This window comes from Branchiostoma floridae, chromosome 13, assembly GCF_000003815.2.
Source record: "Branchiostoma floridae strain S238N-H82 chromosome 13, Bfl_VNyyK, whole genome shotgun sequence".
Taxonomy (NCBI): Eukaryota; Metazoa; Chordata; class Leptocardii; order Amphioxiformes; family Branchiostomatidae; genus Branchiostoma; species Branchiostoma floridae.
The window spans coordinates 17,070,090-17,097,679 of NC_049991.1; the positions used below are offsets into that span (position 1 = coordinate 17,070,090).

Genomic DNA, 27,590 nt, shown 5'->3' on the forward strand with positions numbered 1-27,590 from the left:
TGTAAACTTCGCCAAATGGTAAGATTAGTTTATTGCCCCCATAAAAGTAAGCCCTATTGTTGCATCTGTATAGTCAAACCCGACAATAGTATCCATAGTATCATGTAGTTGATTAGACACTAGTTTTATGTACTTACCTCTCTTAGTTCTTGAGACTGTGTATGCAATTAGCCCTAGGGCATGATTTTGCAAATAAACAATAAACAATTACTTATATACGGTCGTATATATTTTTAGATTTCACTGCTGGGCACTGGTAGATCCTTTGTGGTGGGCCATTGTTGCAATGATTTTAAAAATGAATAGTTTGCATGGTTTTAAAAACGCCAAATATTGTATGTTCTCTTTTGCTAACGTTGCACATAACAAGCATGGCAACTTGGATTACGTTTACATTTATGTATCAAAGAATGGACAAGAACGTGTTCGTTCCCTGGATAAGAAGAGACACATATATGTACGTGGGCAGAGAAGCAGACATATCAAATGCACCTTCCTAAAATACATGTGAATTAGGCGTGGGTACCGGTACAGAAAATTCAGGTCCAGGTCCGGTTCAGGTCCCAAGGATCAGGTCCAGGTCCGGACCTGAACCTGGACCTGATTCAGTATTACTCATGCCAATGGTCCATTTCACTGCAAAGAAATCTGTTTGGTGGAGTATTAGACTTACACTGGCGTCTTAAAATCCTACAACGCTAACTGCACCTGTACGATTTACTGTAAAACTTGGTAGAAATGACTATAAAATCTTCTCTACTTCACTCTTGTTATTTTCTTCCACCTGCAAGCACCAAAACGTGTGAATGCCTGATCAAATAATCTGTTAATTTTCTAATAGGTCCAACATCCGGTCCACCTAATTTTTTCAGGTCCGGTTTTTCTGGACCGGTCCAATAAGAAAAAAAACGGTTTTGTACCGGTACGCTGTACCGATACCCAGCCCTAGTGTGAATAGAATAAGTAAATGAACCCTCTCGTCCCTTTTCTTCTATTTTTTTTCCTCAGACCAATCTGAGTACAGTTCTGAAAACATTAACGTTCCAGATTGGGTCTCAGAGTACACTAGACATGCAACATTTGTAAGCAAACACAGCATACGTATGTCAACCATATCCCACACCATGCAAAACTCAATGTTAAAAGAAAATCACCCCCATCGCTATATATAATGGACTCTTCGTGTAACACCAAGTATACGTACCGGGGTGCTAGATACACAATGGCCTGAAAATAGCCTAAAAACCTCAATAAAATCTTTCTAAAGACAGATATGAAAAAAACGTGGCAATCAAATGCAGAAGCGAGTGCTATTTTCTGATAGATGATATTTACCAGGATACAAAAATTACAGTTTTGTATAAAGAAACATGCACAAACTGTGCTCAAGATTCATTGTATTTTACGTTTTACGTGTTCTGCTCTCTTTTATATCCTTCTTTTCGTTCCCACATCTGCCCGGGCCCGGGTTTTCAAATGTGACGTAGGCATAAACTGTAAGCAATATCGAACATGTTAGGCTAACGTCATGTTTCCACAAAAGGGCATGGCTGGGCAGTTTGGGGGATGAAAAGAAAGATATAAAAGACAACAAAACGCAAAACGGACCCAAAATAATTCAACAGCTTGCCTTGTGCAAATTTATTGCTATAAACTTTAATTTGTCGTTTTTCGCAAACAGCACGGCCGGGCCCCGGGTAGGAAATGTGACGTGCAGTTATTATGGACCAGATTATAAACACGTGATGCCATTTTCCTTATGTCTCACACTCCCCATCCTGTAGCCTTAAAACGCCTCTTCTGTGCAGATCTTTGTACAAACGGTACTCAGTGTCCATGTGGTGCTTCTTCAGGTTGATGATGGGTTCATCGACGGCGTCATCTGGGAAGTAGTGGTACGGAATGGGCCTGTCTTGTTTATCCCTGGGGAAGGGGTAGAAGCCGTACAGGTAGAGGTGGTCACAGAACGTGCTCGTCATGAGGACAGTTGTGAGGCCAGATGACGGACGGCTGTGGAGTTTCCAACCCGCTACCTTTGATGCGATCCTGATTTTAGAGCCAGAGAACATGAAAATCTAATCTCCAAGCAGATTCTCTCCGGTGGCATAAAACTAGTAACATAAGCTGGGGAAGGATTTTATTAAAGGGAGAGGGTAAATATATAAGATTTATTTTTTTGTATATGGTTTTGCCCCCCCGGAGGAATCTGCTTGGAGATGAATGAAAATCATGACATTGATACGATCTCTCATCATTACGGCAAGGCCCACGTTGTTCCGGTTATAATTTACCTCTTAGTAGGCATGCAATTTTTTTTAACACCGCGGCCCATGGAAGCAAAATATATATACCTATGTACACATCACTTGAGGTAAGGTGTAATATGTGATGTATACTGAGTTGTAGACATCATTTGCTTCATCTCGAGAACGTCGGCCTTTCTTCAATCGTTCATCCGTTTATTCGAGTAGTCTCTTTTACAAAAAATTATCACTATTCTTTGTCACATGTATGTCCCCTATGTTTCCTTTATGTACAAAACGTACTTTCAATTAGCATCCGGGCTTGAACATGCAAATAAGCAAGTTTTAGATATTCATAATATACAATACAATCTTGACATCATCAGACATGATGATAGAACAAGGACCAGCCCGTTGACTAATGACGGATTGGTGGTTTATAGAAACACTTGGTACTCTATTTCAACTTTGACTGAAATCATCTGTTAATGACTTTGATGACCAATTCTAATGGGCAAACATACCAACCGCCCCCCCCCCCCCTTTCCACAAGAAATTGTGACCGCACTGAGAATTTCATAGACAAAGAACGACGTTTACTTTTCATGCCGTCTGTTGTCTTCTAAATCATACTTTTCAATCTTGTATAACATTATAATCATTAAGTCAAGGGTGTCTGTAAGTTTGCTCAGCGATCCCCGAGTTAGATATTGAAAGTGTGTGAAAGATATTGAAATCTCCGTCAAGTGCGAGCTTCAGAAATAAGCTAAACTAAACTAACTGCACATACAAATCTTCAAAATCAATCCCAAGCAACATAAACATAGAAATGATAACTTACGGGTTGATGACCTTATTCCGTCTAAGATCTTGTTTGCGTCCCCAGAAAGAGAGCAACAGTTTGTTGCTCCTGGCGGCTGCCATCAGCGCGTTTTGCGAAACTCTATCCCCCACCAGTACAGTGTTGTTGATACTACTTAAGCGCTCTGGATACGGATCACGAGACCTGTCTTTCATTTCAGAACATTCCTTCATTCTGTTGACCACGTTCGTGTTCACGAAAGTCATGTTGGTCTTTCGACCGACATCTTTTTCGAACCCTACGATCGCTGGCAGATTGATTCGCATGACGTAGTCCTTGGCATCAATGTCGGCGCCGCAGTTGCTTCCCAAAAGGATGCCGCCATTTGCAACAACAGCACAAGTTTTATATTGACCGATGGGCTGAACTAAAGGGCCTTTCGATCGACATGACTTTTTCCGTCGTTTCCCTCCACATTTCACCGGCGACTTTCCCAATAAAGTCCTGGTTTTAAGTTGTCGTCTTGGATGAAGTTTCGCTGTAGCTTCTCTGTAAGATATTAAAGAAGTTGTACGAAATGAAAACGCGATATTTTGTTCATTCTCTGATTTCCACCTCTGCTCTAAAACACCGTGGTAGACTAGCTGCTTGCTGTTCGTGTATTAATGTTCTTTGCAACTTACATGTGTTGAATACTAGTAGTCGAATATTTCTTGAACAAAACTTGGTTGTGTACGAAAAATCAAGTGACTTACAAAACTGACGAAACTGCTCACGGGAGCAGAAACGGACAGATATCGTAACGTTAAAACTTAACAATTTCGCCTCCCAAACACCTGCTTGCAGATTGGGCTATAAAAGCGGAAGCGTGGCCAATATTTTACTCCTCTGCCGACTAAAGTCCTTCCCCAGCTTATGTTACTGTCTTGCCACGGAGGAATCTGCTTGGAGACTATATAAAAGCCACAGTTCAGTGTGGCCAGAGGCAGAATACACCTTCCCTTACGTCATCAGTCTCCATGGAGACGTTCGGTGCCGAAGCCTCGAAACAAATGAGTTCATTGTCAGTGACCTCTGTATTGCATAATTGTTATTTATGTCATACCTGCGACGCGATCCGACCCGCGGTCGGGCCGGTGCCTCGGGTGATACGGAATACACCGTGTCGTATTCTATATACATCGCCCAATCTCCAAGCAGATGTTGGGGAAGCTAAATTACTACATTTTTCCATGGCAGTTGTCCCGTCAACCATCTCATCAGATTGGTAAAGGTCATGCGATCGTCGTACGATCGATAACTTCGGGCATTTTGGAGTGTAGCCATGTACGTGTCTTGCAAAGTTCAACTCTCCGTACTCAAAAGGCTATTTTGGATCCTTCTCGTTAGTTGTAATAGCCTGCTTGAAAACTCTATGGCATCAAAATCGTACGTTAATGTTGTTCAGTGTTCAATACTAATTTGTTCAACCTTCCAGACCACTTAGATTTCACCATGAAGGCCATAATCTTTTTTTTCTCTTGCATCAATTTTGGGAGCATCCCAGAGGATGTCATCCATATAATAAAATCAACATGGCCTTATTACGATTTATCGCTATTGTAAAGCCCCCTTCGCACGAATGAGCCGGAATGCCGTCGGAATGAAAATTCTTTTCTATTCCTCGCAAGTCCTGGCAATTCGTAGTGTGTTCTAACTGCATTCCAGCTATTTGTGCCCGTTCTTTTGGCTAGCCCGAAAGTTTTTGACATGTTAAAAACTGTCGAGGTGCATTCGAAGTGGAGAAATATCGAATGGCATTCATAGTGGATTCTAAGTGTATTCTAATTATTTTAACTGCAGTCTGACGGCACTCTGCGGCATTCCAACATTATTCGAAACATTATCTCATTCGATGGAGAATCGAAACGGCAATTCATCTCGAATCCTGTCCGAATGTGGCCGAAAGAATACCTGGAATGTAGTCGGAATGTCTAGAATACACTACGAATGCACAGGAATAGAAAATAATTTTCATTCTGACGACATATTCTGGATCATTCCTTCTCGTGGGAAGGGGATTTAAGGACCATTTGGAATTCCCACCCGAATGGCCCCGAATGTGGCACGAATTTTGCAAGTAATTCATTCCGCCTGGTTCTTCTTGATTCCTGCCGATTCGGTTTCAGTGTGAAGGCCCTATAAGGGCAACCTGTCTGACTTCCCGGGGCATAAATACACCTTTAGTTAGATATGAGCTCACTCCACAAAAAAGTAGTTTTTGATAGCAACAGCGACAAATACATGTTAACGTTATAAATCTAGTGACGACGACGCGTAAATCAACTACCCTGGAACCACGCTGATACCATGGGGCGGCAGGCGGTTTCTTCGGTGGCTAAATGCAGTCCGCCCGCCGAACTAACTCAGAGCTCCGATCCGTGAAGGTTTAGCCCAAGGAAGTTTTGCTGACTCCTGTTATGCCAGGTGGCACGAGACCGAAAAGGGCAGCGAAGCGGAAGCCTCATTCGGGCCCAACTCCCCGAAGCGGTAATTTTAGATCGGCGGGCAGACTGCCTAGCTTTGGCCGCCGAAGAAACATGTTGGCTGCCTGTTTGGCGCCCTACTCTCCAAGCAGAGGTTGAGCCGCGGAGATATACTGTATATGACAGAAGAAGGAAAAAAAACTCTTACGTGGAGGAGCGTGCCTGTAATTTCCCGACTACTACTATATCTCCGCGACTCAACCTCTGCTGGAAGAGTTCTGGCACCCAGGGTAAAAGCAGTCATTACCAGATCCATCCAGTTTATAGCACTACTAGTAAATCCCAATTGTAGTACAGTGTAACATTGAGTGACATGTACACAATCAATCACTGACCTCATTAATGCCAAAGCTGTTTCGTTGAATGTCTTTGAGGAGTCTGGTGACGTCGCAGGACGGGTTTGGTCGGACTGAAGTGTGGTGTTCTTACTCGGGTTGTACCGAGGGACAGGTGCTGTTATCTGTTCACTGGACAAACATTCAGGTTTTGTTAGCAACATGTTTTTGTTTTCAAATATCGTGAATTTATTCACATTACCTATGGGGCCTTGTCTAATGATTTAGACTTACCGTGCGAATCATGCGCTGCATATTAAAATCTAAATGATCGACATTCTTCAATGAAATCCGTAGCTATGAATGTGTGAAGGATGACACATCTGCCAGCTTATGGTTTCTAAGGCCGTTGATAAGGCCGTTGCTGAGGTTTCAGATCGTTCTCCACAGCAAAACTTCACAGAACGAAATTTTCTGTATTATTTTGCTCCACACAATACAAACAACCCTGACATTTCAGAGATTTTCCATGTTTGACACATAAGCCCCCCCCCCCCCAACACACACACACATACGCTGCATTTATCGTCCACAATTGCATACCTTGGGTGCATTGTGTGGCGTAATGGAAGTGTTTCACTCAGAACCGAGTGGTCCTGGGTTTAAATCCTGCTATTTCCCCGACTTTCCTCACTCCACAAGCCCTTATACCCCCCTCACATTAGGTGAAAATCGATCGGACGACAAGTCTGCGAGCTCTAAATTACGAGGAGGCATGACCCTGCTGCCGATGAAGAAATGGCAGAGTCTCCCCCTTCCCGTCAGGCTCATGCCTCCTCGTAATTTAGAGATGGCAGACTCGTCGTCCGATCGATTTTCGCCTAATGTGAGGGGGTATTAGGAAATACACTTTTAAAACACGACTTTCCTCACTCTACCCAAATGTAAAAATGGGTACCTGACTTCGGTTGGGGAGGTAAAAGGGGATGAAAGGCTCCACCTTCAAATACCGTGGCAAAGGATAACAAGTCAGTACCCTAACGGCCTTAAAGCTATCCGACCACCTTTACCCTCTGTCTGTCTGTAAGTGTCATTGTTTATATAAGTTTCTAACTTATATAAGTTACTTACTGCACTACCACACTGTCCTTGTCTGTCTGAAAGCGTTAAGCAAAACATACTCACCTTAATAAATGTTGTTGAAGGACAAGTATTATTGCCATGACAGTCAAGCTGACGACACATAATTTGAGTTTTCCAAGATGACTCGAGGAAAACAGAGGATGGTCTTGCTTCGGTCTCGTTTCTTGTTCCGACGCCATATCTTTTAAAAACCCGCTACGTATGCCGTGGAGTATGTGAAGTTGTGAAAACACGGTGTAGGTACGGTTGTACGCGAAACGGTTGTACAGGGTCACCCTTAACATGGAAACTGGCACAAAGATTCTTGTTCCGGCGCCATTTTTGTCAACCTGCAAAGCCGTTGTAGTGAACTTGTGACCACATTCCGTTCCAACCGGTTACATCTATATCCGACCAACTTTTGACCCAACGAGTAATTATTAAATTATGTCATCAATCAGAATGTCAAAACTACAGAGTGAAATAATCACTCGAGTGTCGCAACCCTGAACATTGTTCTCCTTTTTCTTAATGTCAGTGTTCTTTGAATAATATTTAAATTGGTTTGATTCAAACCGTTTTAATTTAAAGCATTGTTGGAAAACTTTTTTAAACGGCCGAAAATTGAAAAGGTCATTTCCTTCCGCCTCAGGCGAGTCAGACAAAACATACCTCTGAAGAGACCCATTTACCCGTGAGAGACAAGAGGGTCGAAGTTTGGAAAATAATTTTTCATATCTACTCTTGCATATTGTAAAGGAAAATAATTTTATTTTTGGTCATGCAGAATTATGTGTATATGTTTGAAATTGACATATTTTAATGAAATATTCATAATTATATCCCGAAGATGTCAAAGGTTCCATTGTTATGAAGGGTCGGAGTCGTCAACTTTCCATTGCCTCGAGTGCAGTACAACCTTAATCTGCTAGATGGCACAATAGGAACGTGTAGTATAGTTTTATAAGAGATTAGCAACCTAAAATGACAGGGAAGTTTTTTTTCGTTTGTCAACAAAGTGTGACTTTAAGTATAACCACATCCGTTTGCTTTATTACCTTCGCTAGAAGATCATGTTTTCCGTAGCGTTTACGTGCACGTGTGTGGGTGGGGTGTATATGCGCGTATGTATTTAGTCGACCAGCACAGCTCCAGAATGCCTATATGGATTGTCTAGATATTTTTTACGTGGGTAGGTCTTGATATCGATGTCACCTTGAAACGATTGGATTTTGGGCTCCCCAACGACTTGCTATGGTACTGCAGCGGAATTTCCGTTTTTGATATCTCGAGTTCTGGACATGCTACAGTCGTGATTTTTACGTGTTAGACAGCTCTTGGGGGCAGAGAGTATGTGGCATATGTTTCGGCCCCCTAGCGACTATTTTGGGAACAGGAACAGCCGGTTTAGTTTCAGACTTTGAAAGAGAATAACTCAAAAAGGATCATCGGGATTTTTGGTATGCAGATAGCTTAAGTTATGCCGATATAATTGGATGCAATGTAACTATGCAAATCAAAATCCAATTTGCATAATTGATTAAGAAATCTATAAACCCACTCCATTCCATTATAGGACTATTGCAGCATGTGATTGCACTTGTAACTGAGAAAGAGAAAAATGTTGATAGATAATTTGCATACTGTAAATGCATTTAAGTTCGCGGGGATTTAATTTCGCGGTAGAGGGAAAAAGGACTTTTCGCGCTGGTTTTAATTTCGCGGTAACACCATAGACTGCAGTCTAATACCATAATAGAAAAATTTTCGCGGTGGTTTTAAGTTCGCGGTAAGGTGGTCACCGCGAAAACCGTGAACATTAATCCACCGCGAACATTTCTGCATTTACAGTAATTCATAAGAAAATGCTATAACCCCATCGTGGTAAATGACTTGAATTTCTTACTTATGGCATTTGGAAGTTATGTAGATTGGGACATCTTTGAACATTGATTATGGAAATGAGGACCTCACATTCAGCCTATCATACGGGCCTCATACGGACTTGAATGTGAACTGTGAACCCACCTTTATATACACGTACAAGTCTGCATGAGTTGCGTATTGACATTCTTTGACGTTTGACTCTCCGACGGTTTCAACATTTTAGCAATTTACAAACTCGGCCATATGTCATTGATAGCGCACTGGTCAACAGATTTAAACCCATGAAGAAGGAGGATAACGTTATACGTAGAAAAAACCTCGCAACAACAGCTTTCAACGTTCCTGAACATTTACTCAAGGGGGTAAACCTGGTTTATTCTGAAGTAATGCAACAGCTTGGAGGCTAAAGCACATTGCACCGTTAGAAACAAGTTACTAAAACGTGTTTTTGACACTACCCGTTCTCCCTACCAAAATAGGTCGGGAACATACCGCGATCTAAATATGGTTCAGCAGTCTGAATATGCATCATCGTGATATTGATATAGCTACAGGGAAGAGATGACCACAAACCTGTATACTCTCTACCACTGTCCAATAGCCAGTGTTGCACAATCATGTCCGTGCACAATTTCTAAATGCAGGCCATTGCGAATATTTTTTTAATCAAAGCCCTATGCTAGATTTCCAGGATATGGTGTTAACCCTTGTGTAGATTTTCTGTTGTCATTCAATATCCAAACACTTATTGGTGGTTTTCTACGGGTCCGCTATCCAGCTAGCCTCCTTTGCACACTTCTAACGGCGTTTATGTTTTAGGAGGATGGCCGAGACACTTCCTCTCCTGCCATTTCAAAACCTTAACCCATGTCGTAAGATTACAAATCAGTGCCCCCTCCCCAATAAATCCAGCGCTGCTAGAAGTTCGCGAAGGAGGCTGAAATCCTGCCATATATGTTATATGCAAAAGCAGAAGCGTCAGGCGTGGCGTAACTGGTAGAGAGTTCGATCCCCGCCGTGTCACGCCCCGACGTTGTGCCCTTGGGAAAGGCACTTTACACGACCTTCCTCACTTCACCCAGGTGTAAAAATGGGTACCTTCTGTCTGTACCGTGCATGTGGCACTGTTAATATAAGTTACCAAAAACTTGAGTGCAGTGCCACATTGTCCCAGTCTGTCCAAAAGTAAAATAGAAAAAAAAGCAGAAGAAAACTCCTAACGATCGCAATGAATATAAAGTGTCATCAAGTAAATCATCTTCGTCGTATAGGTGTGCAATGGATTATACTCCATGTCTTTTGTGGGTTAGAGGACTCAGTATGGTTTTATCCATTTTATCTAACGATCACTGATGTCTGATACTTATAGGGGCCTTCAGAAAGTAATGGCATCGGTTTTATAACAGGCTCATTGTTTCACCGAATGAGCTGGAGAGATCCAAAGAGGCATTTGATATTATACAGGTGAAATTTCAGCTCCCTACAATATTTCTAAAATGGTCAGATCTAGAGGAATTGATCTCTTGACAAGCCACCAAGGGTATGGTCATCTTGAATTCAACTCAGTTGCTCATAAAAATCTCAACAACAAATTGAGACATTTGAATCTAAAGAGGATATATGGCTTTACCTTTGTGACAAATTTCAACTCATTCGATGAAAATGAGCCTGCTATGAAACCAATGGCATTACTTTTGAAGTTCCTTCGTAGATGTAGAGAGAAAAATAGTCAACAAATAATGTTTCCAGAAAAGAGATTCCCATTGTAAATATAGAGATGTAATATCAATCAAAATCATTTGCTTGCTTCGTCTTTCGAATGCTAGAAAGCAAAACTCTTGGCAGTGCATGATCACGTGATTATGTCAGTCCTTAAAGACACATACGGTGCCATCACTTCTTCCGTCTTATATTTACACGTACACTTTAAAAAGACACTGTTTGTAAGCCCCCATACTAAGACTTGGTGACATACGGACTGTGTACTATTGTGGATCCCTTCTTCCTCACATAATAAGGACTGTGTATTAGACTAAAACAGTCTGTAAAAAGGACGCAACTATATGTTGCTGGTCTTTCATCTGCTCATTCTACTGTCATGCACTCCAGTGGAACATATTTCAAACAACATTTGATCTCGCATCTCTATAAGAAAATTTTATCGTGCATCCTCCCATCAGGCTTTTGGAAAGCCGTCGGGTATCTACTAGTAGATTATGACCATAAAATTGATAAATAGAAGTACACGCTTTGAATTAGTCCATCAGAGCGTACCACCAAAAGCACGATGCTTTATTCCGTCCCGGAATTAGTGTCGAATTCTAATTCAGACATTGAGCGTTCCTAAAATACTTCTGGGGTCACAGAAGCAGGCATGAGACGAACCATGCTCCCCACATTCCTTAGTACGAACACACCATTGTCATATCCGAAATCATTGAAGTTCCTAAACTTGCAGTGTCGAATAAATTCTTTAATCAAACTTTACATGACATGAGCGTTAGGTCTTTAATACATAAGGTATATGCATGGCAACGCGCGGCACTGTAAAATGTTTCGTGTAATGTAAGCAGCGCCTGGCCTTACTATAGACAATGCGACATGCTATCGTCTCAGGTTTCAAGTCTCAGTTTTGTTTACGCCCCACGACAGCTGCTTTGCCAAAGCATTATTTCATGCTAACGAAGAATGATCATATAAAGCCGATATGAAATATAATGCCAAATTGAACACCTGTAAGGTTAACCATTCAAACGATTTACACCTCCGTTTAGGTTCTTGCGTTTGGTTTTAGATTTCTCTGTCAGGAAATCTTTCTGCATGTAGCGACCAGCGACACATCCAGATTGAGCTTGGACGTAGCGGCGGACTTGTGATGTATTTCTTCGGGAATCTGGTAAGGTTTCCCCGCCAAGCGTCCCGCTAAGGTTTCCCGGCTGCGGAGATGAAATGACTTTAGATACGGTCGAAGCCGAGTAGCACACCCTGAAAGTTCCTACTACTAGCGTCTATGGCAGGTCATACAATTCTTCCGTCAGTCCCACCAATGGCTCGCTGCCATTGCCACCAGGAATAGCCAGATAAACGTCACCGCGACAGGCCTTCATCATCTCGTTTTCACACTTCTTTTTTCATAATCAAAGATCTGTTTTTTCGTTATTCCATCAAGCGATGTTGGGCGACGTACGAATATGTTTTTATGTATCTTGACCGCTGCTGCTGCCCTGGTATGGCACGGATGGCCGGGCGCAGGTGATCAGGAACGAAGTCCGACGGGCGGCCAACGAACACCCTTCTCCGGTTGCCTCCTCCGGCCGCTCCACCCTGACCCGAGCCTCGGACCGTCCATGAAGGCTGGCCTCCCTCGGCAGCACCCTGTTGAACTTGAGCAGAAGATGTCAGGACGCTACTAGCGGAAGATTCCAGGACGCTACTAGCGGTGATAGACTGCTCCTGGGCCGTGACCGTGGATGTTTGCTGCACGCTGGTACTTTGCTGTACGCTGGTTGTTTTCTGTACTGATGCCTGCTGTGACTGGGCAGATGCAGCACTTTGAGCGGAAGCAGCAGCGGCAGCAGAGGCTGAAGATTGCTGCGTCTCCTCTGCACCTGCAGCGCCCAATTCCCTGACGGGTGACCCTTCTCTTGTGGCCGCCGCAGAACCACTTGCTGAAGCACCACGACTCCGGACCCTCTTGGCAGACGCTTGTACCGTTTTGGCCAACCTTCCCTTGTCGACGTGAAGATCGTACACGACGTTGGCGTACCCCGACATATCAGTGTGCCCAACGACTACAGCAGCGTCGTAGTCGGCCTGAGCCTCGGCCGACAGGTGGCTCGGTGCAGGAAGATTGACAGGTGCTTCCTGGGGCGCTACCTGAGGTGCCGGGGGCTCAGACACCTTCGGCGAATTCGTTGGAGCCTCCTCCATCTTACGCGTATTCTGTGCCTTTGCGGGTTGGGGAGGAGTTACTTGTCTCGGTGCAGATGGTGTACTTAGCTTCTGGACTGGATGTTCAAACTCCAACTTCTGCGGAGGGGGAAGCTTTCTCTGAGCTCTGGTGTGAACGGTGTTACGAAGCTCTTCGGTGGAGACGCTGATGATAGTCGGGCCTCGTCTCCTACTGACAAACTGCTTCCCCTCTCTCCAGGGGGGCGTGGGGGAAGGGGGTCGCTGGCCTCCGGGGGGTATTCCAGTGAAGGTAGTTGCCACTGGCGGTGCGACGCTGTGGAGTTGCTCTACGGTCGGGAGGTTCTGCCTGAATCCGGGCCAGGTTCCGGGCCCTCCTTGCGGCGCTTGGCTGCGGAGACAAGAGAAGTGTTACTTATAGATGATTCTGTACTGTCCATTGATCAGTGTTAGACTGTCAAAAACACAGCGGTGAATACTAGCATCACCATTGGAAATGGAAATCAAAACTACAGATACAAGAGAATATTCAATAAGCAGCAGTTGGGGTGGACAGTCCGGGACTGAAGAGAAAAGAAGCGTTCTTTGCCATAGGAAAAAGTACATTGCCACTGATCATAGATTACGTATTAAGGTGCATCTCTATGTAAATGCCTCTGTGAAGTTGTACACATTTCAAAGGATTTAGTGATGACTCAGTACACGATATCATTGTAAGGGGCAGTCGTTGCATCTTTGTCGAGAAGGAGAAGCATTTCTTTTTGGAAAGATTCATCCTCGACTTATTATTATTACCTGTCGATAAGGTCCAGTCAGGTCCAGTAAGTTCAATAAGACCAGGTAAAAAATAATCGTCGTAATGTGCATACCACACAGGAAGTGCGGGACAAGACAAACGTATATTTAGTTTGAAGTTGGTGCGAAAACAAAAACATGGATCAAAGCGCCACGACCTGTCACATCTGAAACAAACATTTTGATCATGTTTACTTTGGCATCAACAATATTATGCAGCCTGGTGTCACATTACCACCGTGTAGTTCCAAACGTCAATAGAAGCTGCAAGGAATGTGACAGACAGCAGGAAAATACTAATAGTGTGTAAAATTTATGGTATCACAATAGGATGGCTGAAAGGAATACACAGTCAAGCATGCAGTGTTCTTGGACAAGGCTATTCCTTTTGGCAGCAGCATGTTCGTCACAGAGGCGATCAGCACCTACTTAGCAGCACTTCAAGTACATGGAACTCGTGATGTTGTTTTTGGAAGGTTAGACAATAGAGCGTCATGTGTGGTAAGAATATACAACACATTTGTTCAAAATGGTGATGCTCAACCTGTGCAAGCCAGGCTTCATATGTACTAATACACGCCAGTTCCTCGCGAGACTGTCGTTGAAGGGGTTCACCAGTCACGTATGAATACAGTTACTCCAAATTTTCTTCAAGCAATCACTGCTTTCTCGCGAGATCTAGCTAGACTAGGTCACTCTCCGTGAGCAAGATGGACTTTCAGCCGTCCAAAATTTGGAGATATGTACCTTACCTTTAAAAACAGTCATTGCTTGAAGAAAATTTGGGGTAACTCGCAATAATGATTTTACATTGCACAGTGTTTTACTTCTGTTTGTTATGGATAGGCGGGGGTTCGTGCAAACAGGTGGAGGATACCCTTCTTCCCTCTTCCTACTCATCCTCACACCTACATAGAGACGTACAAATCCATGCACAGGAATCGACCATTTCCTTTCTCTGAAAGGTCGCGATCGCGATGTGATGCCTGGGCGCAATGCAGCTGTGCTGTACTTGTCCACCAGACTGACCTGAGCTGCCACAGACATCCTGCAACACTGAAAATGGCGTCCAGAAGTATGGAAGGCTCTAATTTAGCTGGGAATGTCCCTTATGCAGTAGATGGACGTAGTGAGTGGACTCAAATCACACTGTGGTTTGTTAAGTTTGGTTTGGTTTTAGGAATTGAGGTGAGACCTGGTAGATTGATTTGTGGGACTTGGGAAAAAGGAATGAATGGCCTTGACGTGACAAACGCTCTATTTAGATTCCCTTTAGGGTCAGTTGCTGCTATGATCTCTAAAACGTTTGCACAATGCAGGCTATGGCATATGAAATGTCGATGAATACAATGTTCATTCAATCAGCAGAAAAGACTGTTTCGAAGTTGAAGATAAAAGTAAATTGGAATGGTTTACGAATCCGCATAGCGATCCGGTCGTAACTGGCGCAGCAGGTTTTCAACAAACAAACGAAAACTTTTCGACACTGCAAACGACTTCCAAACGAGCCAAGAGCTCACGGTGAACTCCCCAACCTCTAACACCCGCTTATGGGCAGGATTGCAAAGACTATCTGCCTGATACTTTACAAAGAGAGGTTAAATATGCGACAGTACCTCGGTAGTGCTCAGTATCGATGTCGGTCCCACCCGGATACATCCAGGTCGTAATATGTCCGGCCAAACTGGGACCCGATAAGGAGACCTGAATGTTTTGCCGAACATAAATATCCAGAGGACGCTCCACTTCGCCACAGACTTTCGGGAATTTACCATAAACACAAACGGGCACAACATCCTCTTACTCACGGTGATAGAGACTCAAGTGGGTCAAGATCTGAGGAGATGCAATGATTCTGACAAACAGAGCACGTGAGAGGGTCGATTGTTGGTTTTTATTGACTAGACAATCTACAGAGCAGGCAGGTCCACCACCTCTGCTGATAGTGGGCCACTCCCGGGGCTGAATTTGCTGCATAACTCCGCAGAAGCGGCGCAACGGCACTTTGGGGCAGATGACACCCAATCCCTGGTGGTACCACCTGCTATTTTCATCGCCTGCCAGTTTGGGGCGCGTCCCGAATGACTCGCCTCCTACGACTTTGGGTAGTCAGGGTGCATTAACTATTTGCTATGTGGTTCAAGTTTCTTCTTTCGATGGAACATGGCGAATAAATCCAAAATGACAACTATTTATCGAAGAGACAAGAAGCTATTTGCTAATAGACATGTTTTCCCTGTAGTTTCATTGTCACACAGGCGTATACATTAGCTAAGTAAACGTTTTCCTTCGGCCAACTGCAAAGTCATGGACATTAATTAGTGCAGTAATCTGAGGTCTTCTTGTGATGTTATAGAATATGATCATAATCAGTCGTTACTACAGATTCGCTAAGATAATGTAGACCTACGTACTTAACACATACTCCACCCATTGTTACATGTATAACAATGTTAACGTATTGTTATTAGATAACTGTTATTTTTCAAGTTCAAATGAAGATTTATCGAATGTAAAACATAATGCCATTTGATACTCCGTATGCATCAAGCGGCGTAACTTCATTTTTGTATGCAACAACAAATTACTCCCATCGGCAAATATAACCGGCTGTATAATCCTGGCTTCACGTTAAGAATCCATCAAACTTAGACCACCTAAGTCAAGCAAATCCACGCCTGTTTGCGTAGTCGTCTCTCCATACATTACTCTATGTGATGATTCATTAGTGGCAATCTTAGGATTCTTGTCAACAAGGCTTTATTTTTCTTCTGAAAACCGATCCGAGATAATCTATCATGAACAGACTGGGAGTAAACAAAGAGAATCACCTTGCGGCCGCATCACCCTGCCGTAGGATCGCTGCATTTCCTCCTCTGGTTTGTCCCTTCCACCACTCCTTCTCATAGGTCTCCTGTCTGTCACTTTCCTCCTCCACATGTCCCCATTGCGACGTCTGTCTTTGGACAGCGGCCATTCTCAAACTTTCCAGTCCCTCTCGGAGTGTCTAATGCAGGTTAGTTAGTGTGGTGCAGATATAAACCTTCCCCCGTGGCTCTGGTGTAGCACCAGGCTCCAGGGCGTGATCGGCCCACCGTGATCAAGCACTCTGCGTCACGAGCGTTGCGTCTTTCCCCCGACTGGCCCGCCTCCACTAGTTTGCTCCGGCCTCTCCCAATGCGCTGAGTTCTGTTATTTCAGGACCAGCATCCAGTAAAACTATCGGGCCTGTGTCACACTATCCTCTAATTCCTGAGATACCTGTGGGCGCGCTTGAATGAGAGCCATGGGATGAGATGACACGAACCCCTCACTCTGCTCGATGCTTTACATGCATTCTCCGGCCTGCCCACGCTTCTTTTGGGGGCTCGTCATGGAAAACAAAATGATGCTAGGACGGAGGTATCTTGTGAAAGTGGGACAGCACGTGCTTGAAGCAAACTGGGTAGAGTACCATCGTGTTGAAAACAGACGGTTAGAATGCCGAGACAATAGCTGTTGTTTAGGAGATGCACGTCTCAGAGGGCTTCCCACATTTATCATGTGTCAAACACGGGGCGGCAGTAACTGGATAGTCCATAATCGTCCCAACGCGACCTTGAATAACCTCTTTGTCGAGCTGGGTGTGGCCAGTACACCCACTTTAAAAGGTAAATTGCTATATTCAACAAGCTTAAGGCTTCTATACTCAGATAATCACCCTCAACAGACGTAAAACAACTGTAAAAGACAAGTCGTAGATGGACTGACACAAAGTCGGCGGAACTTTTTTTTCAAAGTATATCTTGGTTAACTGTAAATAACGCGACATGGGAATGTGGCGTAGGCTGTTGTCGAAGTTAAATATTATATATTTAGAGTAGACGTCGTCGTAAATTTTAATTACTATATATTTATATATGAAATAAATTGTACCTAGCCATAACGTGACAGACTTTATTTTCCTTCAACGTCGCAGCATTGTGGTGTTTTGCTGGATTCAAATAATATCTCAAAACAGGTAGCTAATACATAATTTCCCTTCTGTATTGTTGCTATGATATCTTATATGAGACATGTAAATACGTTTTGTACAAGACAAGCCAGGACTCTAAAGACGATTAATCTTGTTGTTTCATTTGAAGTGTACATTAACCAGTTGAGGTAATCATGTGTATTCTATGAGAAGTGTAAATGTATGTATGTGTTAGCACCCAATATCAGCTAAGATTCCTGGGTTTGCTATGTATTGCATTGTCTGCAATCTTAATGAATCAAATTAAATCAAATCAAACTAGACCGTATTAAAACTATTTCAAAAATCAATTTCATAATTTTATCACTTGCAATGGAATAAATGCACGCTTTACCAATACCCACGCACCAGACTTCGCCCACTCTGCACGTAGGTACGTTATCACATCGTCTGGTCCCTCAGGGACTGAAGCAATTAACTAGAATAAGACAACTTCGTATCTATTTCATCCGGGGTATTCGCCATGCACAGGCACGCCCGGGTACATGCCAACGCTAGAGGGTCACGGTCAGGATTGTGCAGCGCATCAATACTATATAACATTAGTTCACCTTTATTCGCGGGGTAACCTATATCCGTTGTGCTGCTAAACGGGGTAATACTACACAGGGATATCAAGTTGATGGATGGTAGTTTCAAATTGTACTATTCTCAAAGTATTGCAGTTTGAAACCACCATCTGTCGATTTTATATACCTAAATACTTGTTCTTATAAAGAACGGATAAAGGTAACCCTACGGATAAAGGTGAAATGGTGTTAGATATATGTACTATATGATATATAATATAGAATTAACGGTTAATGACCCGCCCCGAGGTGTATATGGTGTCATAACGCCTGGTCCTTTGCTATAACTACCGAATAAAACCACGAGTGAGCGTAGCGAACGAGGTGGTTTTATGAGGGGGTTATAGCAAAGGACCAGGCGTTATGACACCATGTACACCGAGGAACAGGCGGGTCATTAACGTTATTATCATATAGCCTACCCAAACTTGCAAACTCCTGTATGATACATAGATCCCCTGGTACTATACGTGTGAATTCCTTTGTCGAATTTCTGAAGGTTTAAATTTGTTCTTTGGTACATACATTTGTAAGGAGATTATAGATTGCACTTTAAAACAAAAACTTCCACAGAAAATATTCGAAACATTGCAGTCTTTGGCTTTTTAGAACAACAAAACACATTATCAATGTTAACAGAATGGATTATTGCACTGTAATTATTGCCTTTGAGGAATGATGATATTTTGCTCTCTACTGTCACTCTATATGTCTCTGTATGTTTTTAAATTTTCTTAATTTGTAAATATGAATGTGCAGACCGAAAGAAAAATAGTCTCTTATGACTATGAGGCTAATTGTGGATCTAAATAAACTCAAACTAAAAACTTGAGGAAAATTAGAACTACTGAAATTTAGACGTTTCATTACGTTCAACAAGAAGGTTATGCTTCTGGTGCGGTTCGTTTGTGTTTTTTCTGCTGACGTCATAACTCTAGATGCTATGGATGAAGCATTCTGATACTAGTATTTGGTAGATGGGATAGAGTCGGGAAAAACGAAGGTCAACTATGATAGTGGGCCTCCCAGCGGCTTTATTTTAGTACTGCAGTGGAACTTCCTTTTGCGATCTCGTGTTCTGGACATGGTTATGATTTTAAAGTGGCAATTGGCTCTTGTTATTTATTTATTTATTTGTTCAGCTGTTTACAAACAGCCAGGTCTGCCCAACTAGCCATAGGCTATTGCCAAGGGCTAACCCTGTTGTTATGTAATGAGACAATTCAGAGCAATGCACGCGTAAACTTTATGTGTCACTTAACTCATATCTGACAACATCTGGCAAATGTCTTCAGCTATTGCGTGCAACGACTCGTCTATGTTATCATCAGTTAGCAATGCGCATGCATCGTGTCAAGCATGCTTCAGAGCGTGCTTAAATTTGTGTCTTTTCGTTAACACGAAAAAAGTACGATACAAGCTTTTTGACTTTGATTTGACTTTTTCAGACATAAAAAACAGTGTAAGTGTGACAATAAAATCTCTATTGATCCTGAAAAGCGAATTTAAAAGGAACGGAAAGAACTGACGTTCTCAATGTCAAAGTCGATCGCCCTTGTGACGAACCGTATTACCGCTGAGATGACTAATCAGCACTTGGGTAGTCCCTAGGCACCGAATCGTTCATCATGTGAAAAATTCCACACCACTTCCGAGAGCTATTCCGGGAAAACACTTAACTGGGGTGACTTCCCGGAGCATGTGACGTAGATCGTCACGCCTCTTACGTATATCCTGGAGGGCAGAGTCTGCTCCCGTCCGGGCCGGGTTCGGCACCGATGTCGTTTGCCGTCACAGCAAAACTAAAATCTTTTTTACCTCCATGAAATGTCATGGAGGTTATATTTTACCCTGCGTTTGTCTCTGTGTGTGTATGTGTGTGTGTAAACAAGATAACTCAAGAACGGTTGAGTGAATTGGTTTCATACTTGGTGTGTTGGTAGTGTGTGATGAAAGCTGGAAATGATTACATTTTGGGTCCCCTAGCAACTTCCCTTGGTACTGCAGCGCAACTTCCGGGTTTGGTCACGAATTTGGAGTATTAGATAGCTCTTGTTTTTAAATGATTTTCAGAGAAAAGGAACAAGGAACATACAAACACATGCATGGCAGGTAAATAAAAAACAGAACGACAAACGTGAGAACCTATAGAACTGATAAGTAAAACAAACTGACCGTAATGACAAATGAAATGAAAAACTAAAATCTTTGAAATGTACGGATACTTAAGTTAAGAAGGAAATAAACAATTAGACAGGTCATCATTCAAAACGAAATTACGTTTTGAATATGAATTGTAACACTGTTGTTACTTAATCAGTAACGGAACTGATGATGATGATGTTACTTCATGTATAAATGGGCATCATAAAATTGTAATAATGATAATTGTATGACTTAATAACCTGATTGATTGTGATAAATGATTGCAATTATTGAAATATTTTGTCATTATACTTCTTTAAGCTTTCTCCAGTTTGTTTTAACACCGTTTCTTCCTTCACATGAATTTTCCATTCCCGGTGAGATCATTGTCTCTAGTTGCACGATCCAAAATATATCAATGGTCGTCTGAAATATTGTATTTGCGGGTGGTACAACCATTATTTCGTTACTGCAGCCCTTCGGACCAGTTTATGTGCTAAAACGTCAGACGAGGTTTGGAACTTTTATATTTGGCCCCCTGTTTGGCCAGCCTGAGATCATCATGTTAATGCTCCCTCAGCTCACGGCTTTCCATTTCGGTCGGGCTGATACGTAACCAATTTACTGGGCGTTAAGTGGTTGATACAGGCAGACTCGTGACAAAAGTACGCTGTGACCGGAATATTCACTGACTCACACGGCGGCCGGCCACGCTCTACTCCATCGCCCAGGCGGAACGTCCTCTCCCCCCGCGGACCACCGGGGATTGGGAGCCGGTTAATACCCTACTGCCTGCGCGCTGATTGGATTCCTCGCCAAATAAGGTCCCGACCTTTTGAAGGTTGCGCATCTGCGGGGACAAATGAAAAACAAGCCCGGTTGTTTCATTCGGTGAGCGCCGATGGCCAGGGAGGATGGAGAGGACAGGGGCACCTTCATCAGCTGGGGAGGCTGTAATCATGGCTAAGGCGGCATCAGGAGGATACAGGGGATCAGCAGCTTCTACGTAAGTTGGAATCTTCATTCATCACAAGTATGGAATCGTGAATTCACGGTCAGCCTGCCCGCCTCTTCAGTTTTACTAGTAGCGCGGGTGAGTGGATGAGTACCATGAACAAACTGAGCAGCGGGACTCAAGTTTATTGGGCTGTCCTGTGGGCCGTTATGTGTGGGGCCGTTAGCGCATTCTCCTGCCCGTCCGTTTACATTCCTGCCAGGACTATCGTCATCGAAGGCGCCTCCTGCAGTTTTTGGGTTAAGGAGGGGCGCTGGCGGTCGAAGGAGGGCCGCACTCTGGCTCTGTACAAGCAGAGATGTAACTCCAAAACTCCTTACGTAGTTTCCATATCTTCCCCCTCGGAGAGCATCTTCGCCTGGACCGAGGAGTCCTACTGGTACCTCGGCCGGAGAATCCGGTTGAAGGACTGCGAGCAACACTACCGGGCTTCGGTGGAAGAGTTCATTCTCAGGCAGAAGAGCGCGAGCAAGGTCATGCTCCAGTATTTCATAAAGGACAGACTTGAGAAGAAAGTGCTGGCGTCTTCAGGGCAGGACCGAGTGAACGATCCTTATTTATGGTTCAAAGACGTCAATGGAACGGTCATTGCCACTGCCAAAGGTATTTCTGACGACGCCAATGCCACGCTCCGCAAGTGGTCCATCTGCAGCACGGGCAACATGGAGGTGGTGTTCGGGAACAGTAGCAGGAGTTGGCTGGCCTTGCCCCAGAACCGCTGGATGATACTCCTAGCGCTGACCGTGAAGGCTCTGCGGGACACGAGCCGGGGAACAGACGGCGTCGTGCATTATAACGAGTGTCAGGCCGCGCACTGGACCATGGTGTTGGGAGTTCCCATGTTCATCGTTACCGGAGTGGTGTACATGGTCTACCTCGGGACAAAATGCAGCAAAAGTCTAGCGACAAACATATCAAGACGCTATAGTAGACGCTATAGCACGGCCAGTGCAATCGCGTAGGATCGTAAGTTGCTCCTTGTCTTCTCCAATTTCCAGAAAAAAAGTATATGCAATCTAGCAAAGCTGCTATGTGGCTTGGTCAGAAAGACTCGTTTTTCTCTATTCTGTATCATTTGAGTCTTATTCCGAACTAGTCACCACCTCTAACCTTGTACACATATGTACTCTTATAGTGGGGTTAAGGGAACGTGTAGGCACATAAGTAAACTGAATAAAACACTATAAGTGAGAGTTGCCATTGGATTACTTTAGCAAACGGACCAGATACATTTTTACTGTCCTCTCTTCGTCTCATACAAATGTATGGCGTCATTACACTAAACGTCTAAAATAAGATTGCCGTTACGTCGATAAAGGTTAAACATCCAGGTAATAAGATACGCCATAAAGCAAAAGACAAGCAATTGGATATGATTTTAGAAACTGTCAGATCATATCCCGTTTCTTTACTAGCTGCTTTATGGCGTAAGATTGCCTTTGTTCACTGTTGAGACCAAAACAACCGTTTTTTTAATCACAATTAATCTCCAGGCATATCCTACGGTGCAAAAAAAAGATAGTATCAAACTGGCAAAGGAGTGTAGGGCATATACACTCCTGTCACTTCTCTGACAGCTTTTGATACTATCTTGTGCTAGCGTAGGATCTGCTTGGAGATTAAATCACGATCACCAATCCAACATGACAGAGCTACCAGGATCATCACATAGCCACATCATCCCCATAACCCTAGGATAACACATTACAAGTCTGTGCAGATGTTGGCTGTGTGACTCCGCATAGGAAAAAAATTTCAAATAGATTCTAATTCAATTTAGTCCTGATCAGGCATTCAATGTACGGCCTATGTTACCAAACTAAATCTTCCGGCGAAGTTCGGCTTAGTTCAAAGTCAGGGTAAGATAATTGCAAGGATAACCCTGGCTCCGAGCCACACACACTTGCTGCGTCACACGCGCATCCGCGATGGCTGACTCGTCAATAGGAACGATAGGAAACGAACGACCGTCTAACTGAAGTGAAGGTGGTATTTCACTGCACTTGCGCCAAGCTTGCGTCACTGCGAGGTTAGGAAGATACTCAACGAATTTCAAAGATAAATAACGAATTATCTTACTTTTTGTGTATTTTGTCGTCTTCTAAGTTATACTTTTACGTAATACGCAATGTCTAAAATTATGAAAAATCGGAGAAAATAACAAAACAGTGACGCAGTGAATGAACCCCGCAGTGACGCAAGTGTGACGCAAGTGCATTGAGACGGCACCTTAAGCCTTACGTCACATTTCTTGCCCCGGGCACGAGGAAACGAAAATTAAAGTTTATGCCAATAGATATGCACAAGGCATGCCGTTGACTTATTTTTTTAGTCCATTTTGCGTTTTTGTTGTCATTCATATCGTCATTTTCGTAACCTAAAACTGTTCGTCCGGGAAATGTGGCGTTAGCCTCAACGGGGTCTTCTTTCAAACGACATTATGCGTCCAGGCTAAAATCAAATCGCTTTATCCAATCTACTAGATCAGAAGATATCTCTTACCCACTTAATTTTGCCAAGGAGTTTCAAGGCACGGATGATTCTACTTGAATGATGTGTCTAAACAAAAATTGAGCACGTTCACTTCCCGCAACATAAATGTAGTATACGTCTTCACGAAAACTACAAAGTACACGGATGCATGGGGTCAGCAGAAACTTTGGCTTTTTACTAAAGTTAACATCATTTTGTTTTTGCCATTGTGCATTGAATTATTCAGATTCTATAGAACCTGGTGTTTCGGCCTGTCAGGTGTTAGTATTGGCTAAAGGATACCCCTTGGATTTACTAGTAACTGATTTATCTAATTTCCCTGCCTTATTACAATCGCAATTGATCCTTCACTTAGTTGACTTTTACCTCGCTGTGTGACTGTGTGGCACTTAAAGCACGTAGAATAAGCAACATAACATTCTCTGAATCAAGGGATGACTTAAAGGCAACTTAAGCAATAATAGTGTTCAACGTGGAAATCAACTGGATATGATTTGGATGAGGCAATATGTATCAAGGAGGTTAAATTCCAACCTTTTTGTCTGTATGACATTGATATCCATGTTCCCACATTTACATCATTATTACAGACTTTGGGCGATTAAAAACGACGCAGAAACAAGCCGCGCTGGGATTCCCTACATAATATTGTAACCCACAAAAATTAGACTCCTCTGTTATCGCAGGAAACCGGGCTTGTCACACCCCGTGATATCGTGATGACCTTCAGGAGAACCATGGTTAAGTAGTTTTTCATGTCACAGATATCGGTCTGGGTAGCACCATCTGCAGCCACATGCAGTGCTTAATGCACGCTACATACAGCATCATTGGACAGATACATCAAACCACTACTGCAGTCTGGAACAGCAGAGATGCTTTTATTAGTCCTTTGAGTGCAAAAAAATTCGTAAAGTAGTTCTTATGTAACGCCAAAGAGCAGCTGAATATGATTTTGGAAACGGTCAGACGTTTTAGACAGCCATTCGGTGTCTTTCGTCAGTGACACTGTTTTTTAAGAGAGTTTTTATATCCTATCTGTAAATTGATACACAAAAGAGATCTAGTTCTTCTGTAACTCTGCTACAACATACGTTACTCTGTCGGTCAATATGACCATGGTAAAACCCTACTTTATCAACCCTACAGAGTCAGCTTTGGAAGTTATCCTAAACCATACTGATATGTACATACATAAACCTATAGTCTCTACCAGACTCCTTTGAGTTGCTGGCAAAATGGCCAAATGTATTGAATAGCTTGTTATAAGAGTTAGCTTGCCGATGTAGATTGCAAATGTATAACTCATTGGGTTATCTATATCATTACAACCAAATAGTCTAGTAACTTCAAAGAAGTTATTGAAACGATCAACATTATGCATTGCTAGCAACAAGAATATTATGATGACATCCCAATGCATTCAGGGTATTTCATGTCGCCACACTGCTATCATATTGGTTCCGTCCTTTGACAGACAGTGGATGTTAGTCTGACCTCAAAAACTGATGTTTGTGGCACTCCTTGATTTTCATAATTCATAACTAACCCAATTTGACTAAACTATCAATCATATCCGTAGCTATGGTAACGACATTATACTTTGACCCACTTGTATATTGCCTTTGACATGGTCTATATATAGACTGCAATAGCAACTTTCATTTAGATTGCACACAACTTTTGACATTTACAGATGAATCACAGCAAAGCCTCTTCTACTCCCAGGACTCCACTTTGAAGTAGTGTGTTATTCAAGATTTTGTAAACCGCAGAAAGAAATAACGCTTCCTAACCTCTTTCCGTGGGGTAACCTATATCCGTTGTATTCTAAATACAACGGATATAGGTTACCACGGTATTCAGGAATATCACGTCAACAGACGGTGGTTTCAAATTGTAATATTTGAAAAAAAATATTCTGCCATTTGAAGCTACCTTCGTGGACTTGATATCTCTAAATACCGTCTTTTAAGATACAACGGGTTTAGGTTACTCCGCGGATAAAGGTGAACTAGCGTTACTTCAACTTATAGCGGGTATCTCACCGGACTAAGGCACATGGCGGCGTCGCTGCGTTCTAAATCGGATTTGTGTTACCATTGACTTTACAATGGAAATACCATACAAAAAGTAAACAACTAAAAAGACAAAAAAAAAGAAGCAAAGATCAAGGTGTGAAAAGATTCCTTTTTTATCGAGAAAATTCATTGAATGCTCTGTCAAATCGCTCGGTCACAGCAATAATGGCATCAACGTGCCGCAGCTTCAGTAACATACCCGCTTATCCATAATACATTTCACATAATGTTGGGTAACTAAAAAAGATAATGTGGGAAATTTTCTGTCACTGAACAATATAAAAAACATCTTTGCCTTTCGGCCTTTGACGAAGGAACACACAAAACTTACAGCTTGAAAATCTGTGGATGAAGTCCGCAAATTCTGGTGAGGTCCAAAAATTCTTTCGCGTTGGGAGTTATAAAGAGGATAATCTGTGTCATAAAATGATCAGACTATTTCGTTGCAGAAAATGTTGCCATCATATCAATAATCTCTCTGCTTTCCTGACAAGCCGTAACCGAGCACGCCGCCTGAGAATCCAATCTTGCTCTGATTGCTTGGCGCTTATACAAGGCACCTTCGGGTAATCTCCAACCAGATCCACGGTGCGTAATGTATAGTATCAAACTTACCTCGGGAGCCCGTTTGACTCCCTTAGCCGGCTATACTCCCTGGTCAGCTTTGATACTATCTTATGGCACGGTAGGATCTGCTTGGAGATTAACCTCCGGGCCAAAAGAACTAGTTTTGAAGAGCGAGATTTTGCAGGGGGTGTTAAAACTACATTCGACTGAGTACTAGTATTTTGGAAAGTAGGTCAGTGCAAATTACAACCGACGTCCCTAAATTCACTGCACTTGCGTCAAGCTTACGTCACTGCGGGGTTCGTTTACTGTGTCACTGTTTTGTTATTTTCTCCGATTTTTTTTAATGATTTAGATATTGCGTAATACGTAAAAAAATGACCTGGAAGACGACAAAATACACAAAAAGTACGAAATTCGTTCTTTATCTCTGACATTCGTTGAGTATCTTTCGACCCCACAGTGACGCAAGCTTGACGCAAGAGCAGTGAGCGTGCACCTTTACCCACCAAACACCAGACGGTGTCGTTGTTTTAGAAATTATAGAGGGGTGTACATATTTCCAGTCAGGTCAGATACACGCCAGGGTACCATCCAGCCGGTAGTAACTGGTAATTGGATTTCTGTGTCACGATAACAACGTTACTCCACTCATCCTCGGCTTCATTATAACTACTGCCTACTCTGCTCACCATGCCCTTTGAAGGTCATATCATATTGATCGCGATTATGAAAACAGGACCAAGTACGATCAACTGCAGAATATGCTGAACATAAAATGCTGATCGTAGCTATTACTAAAACGGAATAGCAATGATGCTGACTAGTTGACAGTGATACCAATACATATGATATATTAGTAATCAAGGCACGAACATCTTTAATGTTATCATGAACTAAAAGTTGCCAAAGCATTGGTACTGTTTTTTTAATAAAAATCAGTAATCTCTAAGCAGGTCCTAGGGTAGCATAAGATAGTTTCAAAAGCTGGCAGAGGAGTGGTACGCTACCGGGAGGTTTGCTCGTTTGACTCCCTTTGGCCGGCTATACTCCTTGGCCAGCTTTGATACTATCTTATGGCACCGTAGGATCTGCTTTGGCACCGTAGGATCTGCTTGGAGACTAGAAAATCTGCACATAACATTCA

General features: G+C 42.8%; 1 protein-coding gene across 1 annotated transcript; it reads right to left on the reverse strand.

The window, feature by feature from the left end:
• Window positions 1-10,611: 10,611 nt before the first annotated feature.
• On the reverse strand, window positions 10,612-17,095 carry LOC118429185 (serine/arginine repetitive matrix protein 1-like). The gene is made up of 2 exons (XM_035839637.1): window positions 16,390-17,095; window positions 10,612-13,154 (listed from the first exon to the last, which is right to left on the reverse strand). The coding sequence occupies exons 1-2, from the start codon at window positions 16,533-16,535 to the stop codon at window positions 12,011-12,013; spliced, it is 1,290 nt and encodes a 429-aa protein (XP_035695530.1). The 5' UTR covers window positions 16,536-17,095; the 3' UTR covers window positions 10,612-12,010.
• Window positions 17,096-27,590: the final 10,495 nt, after the last annotated feature.

Bases quoted from the DNA above. Each gene is read 5' to 3' on its own strand.
- LOC118429185 (XM_035839637.1), bottom strand. From the start codon at position 16,535: ATGGCCGCTGTCCAAAGACAGACGTCGCAATGGGGACATGTGGAGGAG. The intron at 13,155-16,389 runs GTGATTCTCTTT...TTGTCTCCGCAG, and splicing joins CAGGGTGATGCGGCCGCAAG to CCAAGCGCCGCAAGGAGGGC.